The sequence below is a fragment of the Poecilia reticulata genome, linkage group LG15 (assembly GCF_000633615.1).
Source record: "Poecilia reticulata strain Guanapo linkage group LG15, Guppy_female_1.0+MT, whole genome shotgun sequence".
NCBI lineage: Eukaryota > Metazoa > Chordata > Actinopteri > Cyprinodontiformes > Poeciliidae > Poecilia > Poecilia reticulata.
Window position 1 is genome coordinate 24,073,605 of NC_024345.1, and position 15,712 is coordinate 24,089,316.

A 15,712-nucleotide genomic window follows, 5' to 3' on the forward strand; every position below is an offset into this window, starting at 1 on the left:
AGTAACATCTAGTTTATTGTATTTCTTTACACTGTTGCGCATGTCTGTGACATAGCAACAGACGCCTGTGGCTATTTTTCCCATCTTCTTCTGGCCTTTTTCCGCGCACAATCAGGCAACATTTATGATTAGGATACTACTACAAGTTCATATTACGGTGAGTAATATTGGTTTGTACTTTGTAGCATTTTGTTAACTCGCTAGCTAAATTTATTAGTCGCTTCCAGATGACGTACGCTTGACATTGGTATGGAGCAGAAAACAAGGGTTACCTTATTTTGTTAAATGTACGCTCTTGTACCCAATCTGATGAATGTGTCAATTTAATTATATTCTTTTTGTCCCAGTTATTATCAAACTGAGAAGCATTTAGCATATTTAAATCTTATTACCTTCCCACGTGAAGTTTGACACCGCTAGCATTAGCATATTAGCTGCTAACCGTTTGCATGTTTTCCACAGGCCACAGAAGATTAGCTGTAATCATGACTTTCCCCCGGCTTTTACAACAACTTCCTGTGCTGCTAGTTCAGACGTCGTCAACAATCCTTCAAAGAAATTTTAGGTAAGAATATCTTTTTGGGGAAAAAATGTTTTATGTACGTAGTTTTTGAAAGGTGCAGCAAGCATATTGAAAGCATATTATAGGATCTTTAGTCTTGGTATTCTTTTTCGAAAAATAAGCTTTAGGTGAAATTTACAGTGCCTTGCAATGCTAATGCAACTTTTTGAACTTTTTTTACATGTTATAACTAAATGGTTAGCTGCATTTTTGGCATTCCTTCAGCATCATGCAGCTACCACCTTGTTGCAAGGCATTGATGTCCTTTTTGATTTGTTTTGGTGACAGACACATTTTCAGGCTTTCTTACAGCAACTTCTTTTTAGCTGACACTTTCATAAGAGAAAGTTTGTGAAGTGCAAGCTCATATTTGATATGGCCTTGGTGGCTACTACCCTCATTACCAAGCTTTTAGTTACTCTTTCCATTTTTAGATAATGTACTCAACAGTGTTCAGAGATTTTCAAAGCTTGGTAAATGTTATAGAACATAACTGCTTTAAACTTCTCCTCACTCTATAAAAGCTGTATGTTTTGATCTTTATGATGCCATTTGTTCTCTAAAATAACTGCAAGGCCTTCACAGAACAAATGTATTTATACTGAGATTTAATGACACAGAGGTGGAGTCTGATTTCTTTTAATGAGGTGACAGAGGTCACCTCTGATGTTCTTCCACAAAGATGTTCTTTGTGGAAATCAGAGTAAAGAGGTTGAATTCATCCATCTTTTCAGATTAATTTGTAAATAATTTTGGAGAAGATGTATTTTGTTCAGGTTCATCATTATGCACTGCTTGGTGTTAGTCTCTTACTTAAAATCACAATTATGTTGATGTAGTTTTAGCTTGCAAAGGTTTAAGCTGCATAAGGAATATACTGTACAGCAATAATTTTTGCTGCTTGCTTTTTTTCCATTTTCAAATCAAAACTGAAAACGAGTGGGACCCTTTAGAATAACTAGTATGAAGTACTTTTAAAAAGTTGCTTAGTTTAGAATTACTGACTTAATTTTTTATCTTTCCAGTGTCACAGTTGCTACGGCTGCAATTCAGAAAATGACGAGAGTGCGCGTGGTAGACAACAGCTCTCTCGGAAATACGCCACATCACCGCCCACCGAGAGTGATCCATGTCTACACTAAGAACGGCATTGGGAAAGTCGGCGATAAAGTGCTGCTGGCCATTAAAGGGCAGAAGAAGAAAGCGCTCATCGTTGGACACAAAATGCCTGGGGACCGCATGATTCCACGCTTTGATTCGAACAATGTTGTTCTGATTGAGGACAATGGCAACCCTACTGGAACAAGGATTAAGGTTCCTATACCAACAAGCTTGCGTCAAATGGAAGGCGATTACTCTAAAGTTCTGGCAATTGCAAACACGTTTGTCTAATTTCATCATGTCGAATATATATGAACATTTAGCTCTTGAGTTTTCAATAAAATGAAAAATGGTCAATTTGCAGTTTTCTGCATAGTATTTTGTTGCCACCCATCAAATGCTAAAGTGTTATTTTACATATTTGACATTTTACTGAGGCTTCAAGTTTACAGCAAATATGACCTTTACTTACATCATAGGATCATCTGCTGATCTGCAGTTTAGTGGGTCAGAGCAGATTCTAACACCATTTTGGGGTAAATATTTATTGAAGGCACAACATACATTCACAAAACATGACAAAATGGCACATAAAATTGCTGTTAACAAGGCAACACTTACATAAAAAATGTTAATGTCACATACAGTAAATGTGATTAGTGTGAGACAACATCACTGGTGGCTTCCTTCAGCTGAAATTTCAGTGCAAAACAAGTTTCTTCAACTTCAATACTGAACTAGCTTAACATAAAAGTGAAAAGTTGGCACCAGCTAGGACTCTACTGCCACCTGGAGGTGGGAGTTAGGAGCTACAGATGAAATTCTGAGGTGATTATTTTTGATTTAAAAATAAATAAAAATTATATTGACAGGAAAAATATGGTGGGGCAGCTTTTAGTAAGTAATAAATGACAAAATTAGGACATAACTTGACAGTAATAATATTAAAATAAACTTAGTAAATAAAAATATCAAATTATGATGCAGATTCCAGCTGGTGTATCATGCAAAGGCACATGCTGCCATTTCTAGGACTGGAGATGACTGATTTACATGACTTTTTTTTTTTTCTCGCTGTGGTATTGCATATCTTCAAAAATATAATTAGGACACATGTGGCTTTAATGCACCTGCACTTTCCTATAAAGCTCCTATGTTAGGTTGTGTCTGCACTGAGGTGGGGTGTTTCACAGCCTGAGGGGTTCTCAGAACAGCAGGCACTATATTTTTGCAGCTTCTCTTGAAACTATAGGGCTCCTCATCCACACATGGTCAGATAAAGCCACTGAAAAAAGAATCATAAACAAAAGTTAGACACAACTGAAGTTTTAAATAATATTTTTTTACAACATCACTCACCTCTGTGAGATTTATCTCAGCAACTCCTGATCCCTCCTTGTCCAGCTGCTGGAAAGATCCTGTTAAATTGAAAGTTTTTACTAGGTTAAGTTGTGCCATGGTCCAGATATTGAGATGAATCAATTGAGCAAAACTCTGAGGTATTTCAAGTTTGGATATATTTTGTGCAGAATTACTCATTACTCACTGAACATGGCTTCAAGCTTGACCAAGCAGCAGATGAAGTTATCAAAGTCAATCAGTTCATTCTCTGCATACCGCGCCACCAGAATCTGGTGCAACCGATTATTCAGTTTAAAGCCTGCGCAGAGAAAGGGTACAGGTTTAAAATATGAAATCATGATGTTTCTTGAAAGTATTAATGTCAACAAGAAAGCTGTGGACATTAGACCTGCTGCTTCCACAGCGAGTCGCATCTCGTATGAGCTCATGGCTCCTGACTTGTCAAGATCAAACTCTCTGAAAGTGACCTGGGAAACAAAGAGGCAAAAATGTGAATAAAAACACAGGGATTAAGAGTAACCCCAATTTCTCTCATTCTTACCAGCCACTTCCGGATTTTGTTCCACAGGATCTGAAATTCTACCAGTCCCAGGCGAGCGCTGCCATCTTTCTGGCAAAGTATGTGTTAAGGCAGCAAATGATACTGTACATCGAGGCAATTTATCATGCACCAAAAATATAACCAGCAGAACTGGAGTTAACTAGTTTATTTTTGTGCAATAGGTCATAAGGATACATCCATCAGGTTGACCATGGTTCTGCATGACTCTATGCTGAAGCCGTCAGTCTTTAGATCTTTGTCTGAAACAGCAAAATTGTGATTTTTTTTTATTTATAAACCATAGACACACTGCAGTTTGTAAGCAGCCTGGAAAATGGTGCACAAACTACACACAAACTGATAAGACTCCATGGGAATATTAAAATTACTCCGAGGTTAAACAGAAAACTCACGTCGGGTGACCACTCTGTTGAGAATTGTCCTGAGCTCACGAATAGAGATTTCCATGTCCTATATAACCACAAAGAAAGAAAAAACAGCAGTATCAGAGCCATGTTCTTTTTTAACTGCATTAAAATCCTGCTTTTTGTTTAATAAAGTTTTACACCTGAGATTAATGAAAAACACTACAATTATCAACACCATTCCGTTAAATTTCAAGTAACCTCTCCTGCTAGCTGGGCAAACATGGACTTAAACGAATCATCAATATCATCTTCCGTTGTTTCCTCCTGCAAGATGAAAGTAAACATAAAAATCAGAGATCTATATACTTCAAACAATTAGTTCCAAAAAGAAAATGTTTGGGCCATTCATCCTTGATGCACACCTCTTCTCCAAAATCAGCAGATATTTCATCATCCAGTTCCCTGCAACAAAAAATAAATATGAGATTTCCCTTCACACTTTCTGCTAATGGTGAAAATGAAAAAAAAAAAAATAGATAAAAAAAGACACACTCTGTCTCTGATTGCTTTTCGGTGAAAACTCTGAGGACAAAGTCGGCCTCTTTGCCAGGCTCGAAAGTGGAGGGCACGATGAGGTACTCCCCGGGTGGCAGCCGCAGCCGAGTGCTCACCTCACGGAGGTTGATGAAGGTCTCAGATCGAGCGCACGATGAATTACTCAAGAAGAAATTTTTCTTCAAATGGACATTCTGGCAGCCTCTGTACTGAGAACAGCAGGAGACAAATGACTTAACATGGATTTTCAAATTTCCATGTCAGTTAATTTAAAACAATGCACTAATTACCACCAGTTGTGTTTAAAATATTTGAGCTGCTTTAGTGAGTAGTTTGGTTGCTCTTGTAAATGCATGCAAAATGTTTTTTCTGTTGTTGTGGCGTTTCATGTACATAATCCCAACACAGACCTTTCAAAGAAACTCTTCATTTTGCATATGTGAAGATAGATTTTGAGAATCGCTAAATGAGTACCAAGTAAGAAGGTTCTCAATAAGGGATCCTGTACCTACCTCCTCTGGAATCTGCAAAAGGAACAGAAGGGAAGATTTTGTTAATGGGTGGCATGAGGGAGCAGACATTTTTTATAAACTACAGGAGAACACAGGGGGATCCATGCACTCCATCATGGCCCTCACCTCATAGACAGCAAAGCCGATGGTGTGCATGTCCTGACCATGGCGTCGGTATCTGCGCCGGTCCTTCTGCATGAGGGCTACAAGGAAACTGCACGCAACTTCATCATCCTCTGGGTCATCATCCTCCTCCAGCAACGTGATCTTATACTGAGGATTTATCCAAAATGTGTCTACAGAAATGGAGCATTTATGTCAAGCCAGTTTTGTGAAAAATTACACATATTATAGAGTTTCTACAAATAGTCACTTTTACTTATTTATAAAAAAATGTTTTGGAAATCATGACTTTGAACAGTAAGCATCTCTTAGTATTTTTAGTTTTCAGTGTTACTGAAACACCAAAATGCCGACGCTGGCCTGTGATTTTCAGTGTGGTATACAGCAACTACTTTTATTCCATCTGGAACTACTTAAATTGGCCCTATTTTAAACACTATAACTCTTGGACAAAGCAGACTCTACAGAAAAGCTTTGTTAATTTTGTGTCTTTGTTAGTACAAATTTCCCTCCACAATTCTAAGCTGTTTTTTTTTTAATAAAAAAAAGTTTTTGTTATTAATTTATTAGGACTTGTAGACACAGTCTAAGAACTACGGGTTCTGTTCAACCTGAACAGACCTTGTGCTTGGTGCTGTATCTTAGCACCAAGCACAAGACAATCAAAAGTGATTTCATTTCACATCAAAGGAAAACAGTAAAAACCTTAAAGCTTTGCTTAAAAAGAGATCAACATGTCAAACTCATAACAGCATTAATAAGAACAACTCCTAATTATACATTTAAAACAGATTAATCACCCGTCTTCACTGATTGGGCAAGCAGTTCATTATTGGGACTTTTTGATCAAAAACTTCAGTGAACTAAATGTTTTATTGGTCCCAACTTAAAAGAACCAACAGTTTGTCTGAATATATTAGGTTTTCAGGGAGTTTGTTCCAGAGTTTAGGAGCAACACTGAATGCTGCTACATCTTGTTTGATTCCAGTTCTGGGAAAGCAGCGTGTGAAGACTTTAAAGGCTCATCCTGGGTTATACGTGACAAGAATTTTGGCTCATGCCCATTCAGTGATTTATAAACCTATATGAACACATTTTTAAAGTTGTTCAGAGACTACATAGGTAGTAAAATGGTACTTATTTGATTGGAATTTGTACACATTTAGTCAATAAATGAAAAGTCAAAAAGTAGTGGGACAAATCAAAGATAAGAAATGTACATTTCAAAGATATTAATGTGAAATCACTGCATTTATTAAGCACCAGTACACATTTGTCCCTCAGAAAAATTGAAGACTGAAGAAAAAGTCTGGGAAAATTTGGCCATACTAAATTTTCTTTTTTTTTCATGATCAGGAAAATGACACCAGATACCTATACTATTCCAGCCTCTTCATGACTATGAAGAAACCCTGATGTTAATATTCTGCTACATGTTTTTGGATTTTTGCTGCTGACTCACTGGGATGGTTCCTGCAGCCCCCGGCAGTGCTGCCTCTCCTCCAAGTGCCGTAGAACTTCATGGTGTTCCAGTGACTGAGGCTGTCCTCACTCAGGACGTCTGGAGTCAAGTTGCAGATTTCCAGCCGGGAAAACTGCCTCAAAAAATCACTGAAGGACATCCTGAATGAAAAAAAAAACAAAACAAAACAACAGAAACATTGTTACACTGTACAAATAATTTCAGTAAAAGTTAGATTAGAAATAATCATGATAAAAAAATGTTTTTTTTAATTAATCACCAGTGCCACACTTCTTCACCTTGTCACACCTTGTTACAACTATGCAAATCTCTTTTTTTGACAATAGAGAAGCAAACTCTTTTCCTGTGACATTTCACAAGTTTGTATCATACAGACAGAGGAATGTTTGGCTACTGAAGTGTGTTGGAGCAGGGATGTACCTAAAAATTGCAGGGCAGTGGGTTTCCAGCACTGGATTTAATGTACTCTGGAGCTAAGCCATTATTCAATTTGAAATTTTCTTGTTGAGTCCTAGAGATTTTACTCAAATGCCCTGATATTTTAAAGAGTTCATGATAATATGCAGTCCAGCAAGGTTATCCAGGGCCCACAGCATCATAGGTTCTCCATTGTACTTAACAGTGGGCATGAAGTCCTTCAGCAAACTAAGAAAACCAGAGCAGGACAGGGAAAAACTGTCTTCTCTCACTGTGTCTCGTGGCCACATTTCTCCTCTCAATAAATTAATATGATTTTATTTTTCTGACTTTTTCAGTGCCAGATTATGTTATTGTATTGTAACATGAAATAACTTTTAAGGTTTTTTATAAACCTTTATAAGAGGAGACCCTGGGAGTTGTATGAAACCAAGCAGTTTGCCAAATATTAACGTATATTAATCCTTTTAACTTCTTGTTGTATGTGAAGATGTAAATCTTACCAAAACTCTCCATCTTCCATGCTAAGATGCAGGTCTTCCCTTTCAGATGGGTCGATTTCATCCCATTCACTGGAACTATGAATGACAGACATAAGAAACAACCCTCCAAAGCTAAATGTTCACAAAATTTAAAGGTGCATCTCAATAAATCCGAACATCACTGACGTAACTGCTTTCAGAAGTTCAATTCTAAATATGAAACTCATAATTAGATTTACTGCAAAGAGTGGCATATTTCAGCTTTTACAACTGTTAAACTTAGATGATTATGACTTGCTGCTCATGAAAACCTGAAATTCAGTTTCTCAGAAAATTATGATATTGCAATACAACTAAGAAAAATCTGTAGAAGAGTGTGATTTTATAGCCTATTATGCTAAAATAACAAATATCCCATGAGACAATCAGTGATATCCTCAACAAGGACGATAAATCACAAATGATAACTGTTAATCAAGATGGGTATTCACAGGGTGCAGTCTCCAAATATGTGAATAGAAAGTTCAGCAGAAGGAAAACACACATCTCGAAATACGCCCTGTGTGTTTAATGAACCTACATTATATACAGCTTTCACTTTTTGAATTCAAGTGCAGAAATAAATTCCCATCTTGAGATGCACCTGTAAGTTTGAACACACTCACTTGTCACTCCAGGCTCCAGTCCACTCCACCTGGCCCCAGGGGTTACGTATTCGGATAAGGCGCACCGTGTTGCCAGCGTAATCGACCTGTCACACAGCAAAGCGGTGAGGAAATATCAAACCACAACTTTAATGCTTTGTGCTGACCGAGTCGCAGAGAGACAGACCTCCTTCAATGCGGTGACGGAGTAGGCGTGGCCCTTCACAAGCTTCTTGAAGGTCACAGCCTCCATGTCGAAGGCACTGGTTATCTGTTTCAACATGTGAGCAGAAATTTATAATGTAGAATTAAATTGCCGTTCCAGATGAATAGGCGCAAACGACACTTACGTCAATAGAGCAGCCCAGCAGGGAGCCCCTCTCCAAGGCTTTACCGATTATCCTGTAGAGATCTTTGGGAGCCTTACGCAGCTCGTACATCTCAGACACCCCCCCTGTGAAGTCCTCAAAGCCCTCGGTGGTGCTTCCTCCAGAGAGAGCCTCATAAGAGCCATTTAGCCTGACGGTAAATAGAAAAACCCTTCAGACTAATTGCTTTTAGCAGCAACACTTCAGAATATCCCTCTGAACAAACTAATGCAAGCGATTTTTAAAACCTACTTGGCATAAGCTTTCTCTAGGAGTGCACTCCAAAATTCATTGCCCTCAGCTGAATGGACAAACATGAGCTCTCCGTCTTTGACAGGCAATCGATCGTCAATCACAATGTCTACCCACTCGCCGAACTGCCAGAACTGCAATGCAAAGCAGTGCATTAAAAAAAGAGATCCATCTGTCGAGTCAGCGTGAATAGGAATGAAAAAAAAAAAAAAAAGGAAGGGTGGAAAATTGTAAGTAAAGAACCTGGAAGTGGAAGATTCCAGCGTAGTCGTCTTGGAAGGACTGGCCGTGTGGAACAACCCGATGAAGGAGCCTCTCATTCAGGGTCAGAGAGGCAATGGCCGCTAAGAGCCAGCAGTCGCCTGGAGGGAAAAATCAGAGGCCAGAACCTCACATCAGAATCTGTTCTTTGAGCTTATTTTCACAACAAATTCATAACTCACCAAGAGCACCCTGACAGATGTCTGTTCTGGTGGCTCCGCCCACAATAAACTGAGGGTCACCTGTCAGCTCCTACAAAGACAACAGAAATGAGTCAGGACAATCAAACTCTTTCAAAGAAATCAGCTCTTTTCCCGGCTGCCACCCTCCCATGAGGTTTAACTGTAAATATCGAGGAGCTGTAAACAAATGGCAGAGAGGGGAGAGGTCCGAGATGCCGACAGCTGCAGAGGTCTGCAAAGCGCCTGTCCCTACAAGTCTGATTCTGTCCAGGTTTGCAACATGTAAAGTGAGACATGATATGCCTGCTTACATGCAACAGTCAAAATCAAATTCCTGTCCATGAATTATTACATGACAAGCATTCAAAACAATAATCAATCTGATCTAATTCTGGTCTGGAATGCGGAAAATTAGAAATTATTACCCAGGCTGCACCGTCTACCAGTAACAAGAAGACATTAAAAAGTAATTTAAAAAAAAATTATTATATTACTTTGTTTTTTAAGATATACTTTTTCAATTAATGTAGCTTCTTTCTAGTAACTTAATTAGTTATTTTTATAATTATTTTAAAATTCCTCTGGCTTAACAGAGTGATTATTAACACTCTGTAAGTGTTGCGGCACACTGCCATTCCCCTGGCTGAAAGAAGACTACAAAACTTCCTTTCTTCACTTACCAGAACAACAAATTTGGCAAATTTCTAATTACAAAAAAAAAGCAGTGATAGACATGGTGTGTAAACTACAATGGACCCATTCATCACTGTTTTAAAACCACAATTTTCAACTTAAGCAGCCTCTTAAGCAGTAGGGTGCAGGCTGGCAGCCAGAGTAGATAGTCTGACTTATTCACCAGCCTGTTAAGACTCATTTTATTATTAAAAGAAGCAGTAAGTAAGCAGTAAACGTAATGAACAAAAAGATGTTTAGAACTGCAGCTCATTTTAGAATGGATTTATATAATAGATTATGTCTCATGTGTCAAACACAAGGACCGCGGGCCTGATCCGGCCCGTCATAACTATTTATGTGGCCCACAAGACAAAGAGCCTCATAAATAGAACTTTAAGATAATAGTGGCGTGCTTAAATATTATTTTATCAGTCAAATCAAATCGTTTTTTATTTGTAGTGTCAAAATGATGTTCAATGTTATTTAATTTTAAGAGGTACTCATTGAATACTGAGAAAGCTATAATTTAATAGTTTAATATATAGTTTTATTAATGCATTTATGATCTTCATATGGCCCAAAATGAAAAGGATTTTGACACCCCTGGATTATATTATAGATAAAATTATTGGCTAATTTTCTGTTTGACAGTTGTAAATACTGTGATATCAGTTTATTTTCCACTCACTGTTATCATACCAACTAGCAGGAAAGCATAGATTTTCCCTTGATACTTTCTTACCGTGGGTCTCATCCACTCCACATCTCTGGTTTTAGATGAATTGGGTGCAAGCTCTTTGAAGCCCAGAGATGGGGGCTCAGCGGGGAAGCAGGGGTCCTCAAACAGGCAGCCCGCCTCCACACACTCCTGCTTCAGAGCCTCGTAGTCCTGGCTGGCAAAGTGCACGGCCTGCTCATTGGAACCCATGCCCTCTGACCGGAGCCTGTTGGCGTATATGCTTGCAGATATCCCACCAACCGGATACATACTGGGCGCAGGACAGAAATATGGAGCGGGTAGGCGGGTGCAATTTATAAATAGAAGCAAGTTTAACAGTGACACGCTCTTGTCTGAATGTTACAACACTTCATCCAGTGGTATAAGTCTGGTTGGAAAAAGAAAATATAAATATCTGCTTATAGCAAAAGCTTCTGTACGAAGCTGTAGCACTTAGATTTTTTTTCTTCTCCACATTTTCTTATTAATGATTAAAGCGTGGGTTTGCAACTCCAGTCCACGAGTGTCACTGTCCTGCAGCTTTTGGATGAATCCCTGCTCCAACACTCATCAATCAAAAGGCTGAAATACCTCTTTGGCATATCAGGAAGTTTTGCAAATGCCTGATCATTAACCATGTGTTTGAGTCGCTGTCCTGCAACTTTTGCATCCAAAGGACAATAAAGGACTGACGTTGCAAAACCCCTGGACTATAGCTTTGAGTTGCACACACACAAAACCTTCCAAAGCTGAAGATTTCACAATAGTACTCCTGAACAAATTTATGCACCTACTCTTTTTTCCTGTCAAATTTGAAAGTGAAAAAAGCTGAAAAAATTTGAAAAAAGTGTTAGGTGAGTGTATTCAACCCTATTTTGCTCTGATACCTATGAATAAAATCCAGTGGAACAAAGCCTTCTGAAGTCACAAAATCGGTACAGTTTCACATGAGTGTAATTTAGTCACAGTAAACATACTGGAAAGGAACCTCTTTAAGCAGAAAAATGATAAACCTACAGCCAGAACTACAGAGGTGGTTTAGATCAAAGCATACTTGTGTGTTTGAATGGCCCGGTCAAAGTCCGGACCATTAAATCAAAATCCAATTAAGAATTCATGGTTAAGAATTGACATTTCACAGATGCCATAAGTCGAATTTGGCTGAGCTTGAACAATTTGGCAAAGATGAACGGGGAAACATTTCTGTCTCTAGAAGTGCAAAGCTGCCAGAAACTGAACCTAAAAGACTTGCAGCTGTCATTGCAACAAAAGGTGGGTCTACAGAGTACCGATTCAGAAGGCTCAATTTAAACACACACTGCACTTTTGTAAGTGGAAATTACTGAAAGCTGTTCACTTTGTGAATGTGCACTACTTTGTGTTATTCTATCATAAAAAGTTACAAGTAAAGCGCAAAAGTTCGTAGCTGTGAGCATTTAGCTTTCAGAAAAACCTAAAGATTCCAGTAATTAGATTCAGACCTTTTTGTAACAGTACCTTTCATTTTAAGTTGAAACATGGCCAAGATGTAGCCATATATCAAGAGAAAGAAAACTGACATGGAAACATTGGTTAGAAATCAATAAAAAAAGTAGAAGCCAGCAGAGGATAATTAGCAAGCAAAAAGCATGCACTGAATAAATACAATTTAAACACACCAAAGCCCAAAGTAAAAATAAAAGTACCAAAAAACATGTATATGTGATACCTTTTCTTTATGGACAGGCTGAAAGGGACTATGGGAAGGAAGGGAACAGAGAGAAATGGTTAAGCATTGATTTAGAGCTGGAAATTAATCAAATGACCAAATATATTCACTATTTTAACTTGAAAGATCTTCTTTCACACTAAAGTTTCCCCACAAGTTACAAAAGCCTAACATAATCAATGCAAAGATTTGGCTGTGTTGCTTTCTGGACCTGTGCTAAGAGAAACTTGAACAATAGCGCATCTCTGCTCTACCTGACATGAATCCTGATGAGCAGAGTCTGTGCAAAAAATACCTGTTGGGAGGTTCTTTACGCAAGTATTCACATCAAATCACTGACAAAGAGTGAATTTTATTGAGATTTTAAGTGATAAACCAACCAAAAAAATAATATATAATGTTTAAATGAAAGAGGATCAGGAAACAGAGCAGTCATGTGGAAGATGTAGCTCTGTTCACACAAGACAAAAACTAGACTTTTTGGCTCTTTGGCAGTAAGCTAATACTGCACATCAGCCTGAATACAACATCCCCGTCATAAAACATGGTGGTGGCAGCATCATGCTGTGGGGATGGTTTCTTTCAGAGTTGACGGGGAAAAGGAGCTAAACACGGGAAACAAGTAGAGGCTCCAAAACATTTGAGATTGCATTAAAATACATGTAACACTTTTGGACACCATGTTTACTTCCACTCCATAATGATTCACTACATAAAATCTAAGTACAATACATTAAGTTTTGTAACCTTACCAAATATGAAAATGTTCAGGTGTCATGAATAGTTCAGCAAGACCCAGGAAGAGGAAAAAATGATTGAAGTGAAGGATGTGTTAGGAGCCAAAAGAGGCCATGCTTGTGATAAAATAAAAAAATAAAAAAGTGGGGGAGAGGGGGGTATTGTTAAAAGAGGCCAGTCCCCAAACGGAGGCCCCTCACGCCTGTGGAGACTCTGCAGGAATGTCCCTCTGTCAAAATCACACCAGAGCTCTGAATGGGTCTGGTTTTTCTTCAATAATGGGGGAAGGACAAAAAAAAAACTGATCCCTGCAGTAACAATGCTAGTGGTATCATTCACAGGACTTTAACCCTAAACAACATTGTAAAAACAACAAACCACCTCCCTGTCAGGTGACTGACAATGCTGCCCATACAATATGTTGAACACTTTGTGAAATCCTCAGTGGATTCTTTCTTTCAGCTGCTGTAAAAAGTCACGTTAAGTGAGGCCTGCAGCTTGAACCAGAACTGTTCTGCAGCACCTGTTCAGCGGGAACATACAGGCCTGTCTGTAAGCGGCCTGCATGTTACACAAAAGATTCTCACAATTATAGATGAAAGCTGCTGTGATTTTACATCTAAAATCGGCAGATGAACTGATTCTTTCCTCCTCATTGCGCAGCTGTCACTTCCGTGTCTATTCTTACCGGAGCGACAAGGTGCAGCAGATTAAACCCAGCTCTCCGCACCACAATAAACCCATCGGGCACCGTTAATCACCCACTGTGTAAATAAAGTGGTTCACTAAAGCGACGCGATCAACTCACCACCGGTTAAGTAGACGGCTTCAGGGACCCAGAATATGAAACAGAAAGCGGTTATTGTGCTTATCTGTGAATCAGTGACAGGGGGACAGTCTGAGTGGTCCACCCTCCTCTCAGTCTGCGCTCACTGCAGATCAGACCAGCCCACCTCTAGAGGAGGGCACACTGCACGCCGCCAGTACCGCACCGTGGCCGCTAGGGGGCGCCAAATACCAAAAACATGCCCTCTGACTTGAGCGAAATTATGAACCAGGAGAATTTTGAAAAGATATGAGACGCTGTTGAAAATAAACTACGTATGATGTAATTCTATGAACATGTAGATATTTTAAACTACTAACAAAGTTAATAGTTGGTGGAAAAATTATTTTCTCATTCACAAACTGTTGGAAAACTATAAATGCACCAGGTTTTGATAGTCATTCCCCTGTACTGGAGATCGGAGAGTGGGGGTTGGGTGTCACACCTTTTGCTTAATCAGTCCTATTTCTTTGTGGCCTACATAAGAGTACCTGGTCAGAATAACCTGTCCTTCTTAAGAGAAATTCTTTCAACAGGTACGCACCGCCAAATGCAACTTTGATTGATTATCTCAACTATACGTCAATTAGAAAAACATTCTTGAAAGGAACTTTTCTGAAAATTATTATTTTAAAATTCAATCTTAATTTTATATCTTAACAACATCTCATAGAATCACCTCTATAATGTTATGAACTGACAAAATATACATTCTAGAGTTAAATAAAAAGAATCCTCAAGGATTAAACTATTTCTAATGGATACAGATAGAAAATCATTTTTATTGCTGCACATTTTGTTAGGGCCACAAACTTAATTTTATTTCGGTGGTATAAATCACAAAATAGCACATAGTTGTGGGGTAGAAAGAAGATGATATTGGTTTAGGATTATGTGTGTTTAAAAAAATTACAAATAAAAATCTGACGTTAACTCTTTTCCAAAATGACACAGGCTCAGTCAAATTTTTACGGGGAATGTATGTGGGAATTAATTTCCAGATCTTGTCACAGATCCTCGATCACTTCGACATCAGGTACTAAACTGCTGAATGACAATACCTGGTCTGTGGCATCTGTTTGGAAATGTACGTGCCAACATTTTGTAACAGAGCCTCTAGGGGGAGAGATTTACTGTGACGTCCAGCCTCGTCCTGCCCTACATACGCAGTGCCTTGCAAAAATAATCTCACCCCTTGAAATTTTCCATATTTTCACACATTACAACTACAAATTTCAATTTTATTGAGATTTTATGTAGCAGCTCATCAAATTTGTAAAATTAAATGAAAGTGATGCATGGTTTTCTAAATGTTCTACAAATAAAATCTGACAGGTGTGACATTGATTTGTATTGAGCCCCTCTAAACATTTTGCAGATGCAAGTTTTTAGAGGCCTTTTGCTACTAGCTTTACTATAGCAGACACATTTTCTGCAGTTGAATACAAACTTTTTTCAATTCAGAGAACGGTTCAGCTCACTACTGCAGAGTGAATCTGTTTTTTTATCATCTGAGGTATAATGTGTGATAAACAGCAGCAAAGGTTAAAAATCGTCAAGTTCATCAGGCTGTCTTGTCATGAGATAAATAAAACCTTTACATCTGATGTTTATTTAAACTGTTGAGACTTGTTGTGAGAGTAAACAGGATACATGCCTGCAAGAATAGCTATTTGTAAAATAACCAAGCCTGCCTTTTTTAAGGTTTGATATTTTTACAATTTTTCTGTACTTTTTTTTAATATATGTGATTGGTTTCTTTTGCTTTAGACAGGCAGCTAACCCGCCCTCAGATCCGGCCTGCTGTTCATCTTAATTTCTGTTGCTTCAACAG

General features: G+C 38.4%; 2 protein-coding genes across 4 annotated transcripts; one reads left to right on the forward strand and one right to left on the reverse strand.

Moving 5' to 3' along the window:
* Positions 1 to 34: 34 nt before the first annotated feature.
* On the forward strand, positions 35 to 2,026 carry mrpl14 (mitochondrial ribosomal protein L14). 3 transcript variants are annotated; one of them, XM_008430167.2, is made up of 3 exons: positions 35 to 157; positions 463 to 565; positions 1,588 to 2,026. In XM_008430167.2, exons 2-3 carry the CDS (start codon positions 486 to 488, stop codon positions 1,952 to 1,954), a joined length of 447 nt encoding a protein of 148 aa, XP_008428389.1. In that variant the 5' UTR covers positions 35 to 157; positions 463 to 485; the 3' UTR covers positions 1,955 to 2,026. The 3 variants fall into 3 exon arrangements, with proteins under 3 accessions (XP_008428389.1, XP_008428390.1, XP_008428391.1); XM_008430168.1 differs by lacking the exon at positions 35 to 157 and adding an exon at positions 197 to 287; XM_008430169.2 differs by lacking the exon at positions 35 to 157 and adding an exon at positions 217 to 247.
* A 163-nt stretch (positions 2,027 to 2,189) lies between these two features.
* capn1a (calpain 1, (mu/I) large subunit a) lies at positions 2,190 to 13,854 on the reverse strand. The gene is given in 23 exon segments (XM_017309021.1): positions 2,190 to 2,948; positions 3,023 to 3,081; positions 3,210 to 3,323; positions 3,414 to 3,492; positions 3,567 to 3,635; positions 3,762 to 3,826; positions 3,980 to 4,037; positions 4,193 to 4,258; positions 4,357 to 4,396; positions 4,487 to 4,698; positions 5,002 to 5,013; positions 5,128 to 5,297; positions 6,587 to 6,747; positions 7,528 to 7,602; positions 8,172 to 8,257; positions 8,338 to 8,421; positions 8,501 to 8,669; positions 8,771 to 8,904; positions 9,014 to 9,132; positions 9,214 to 9,283; positions 10,631 to 10,877; positions 12,315 to 12,343; positions 12,346 to 13,854. Coding segments are annotated over 23 exon segments (2,181 nt in total). The 5' UTR covers positions 12,382 to 13,854; the 3' UTR covers positions 2,190 to 2,921.
* Between the last annotated feature and the right edge of the window lie 1,858 nt (positions 13,855 to 15,712).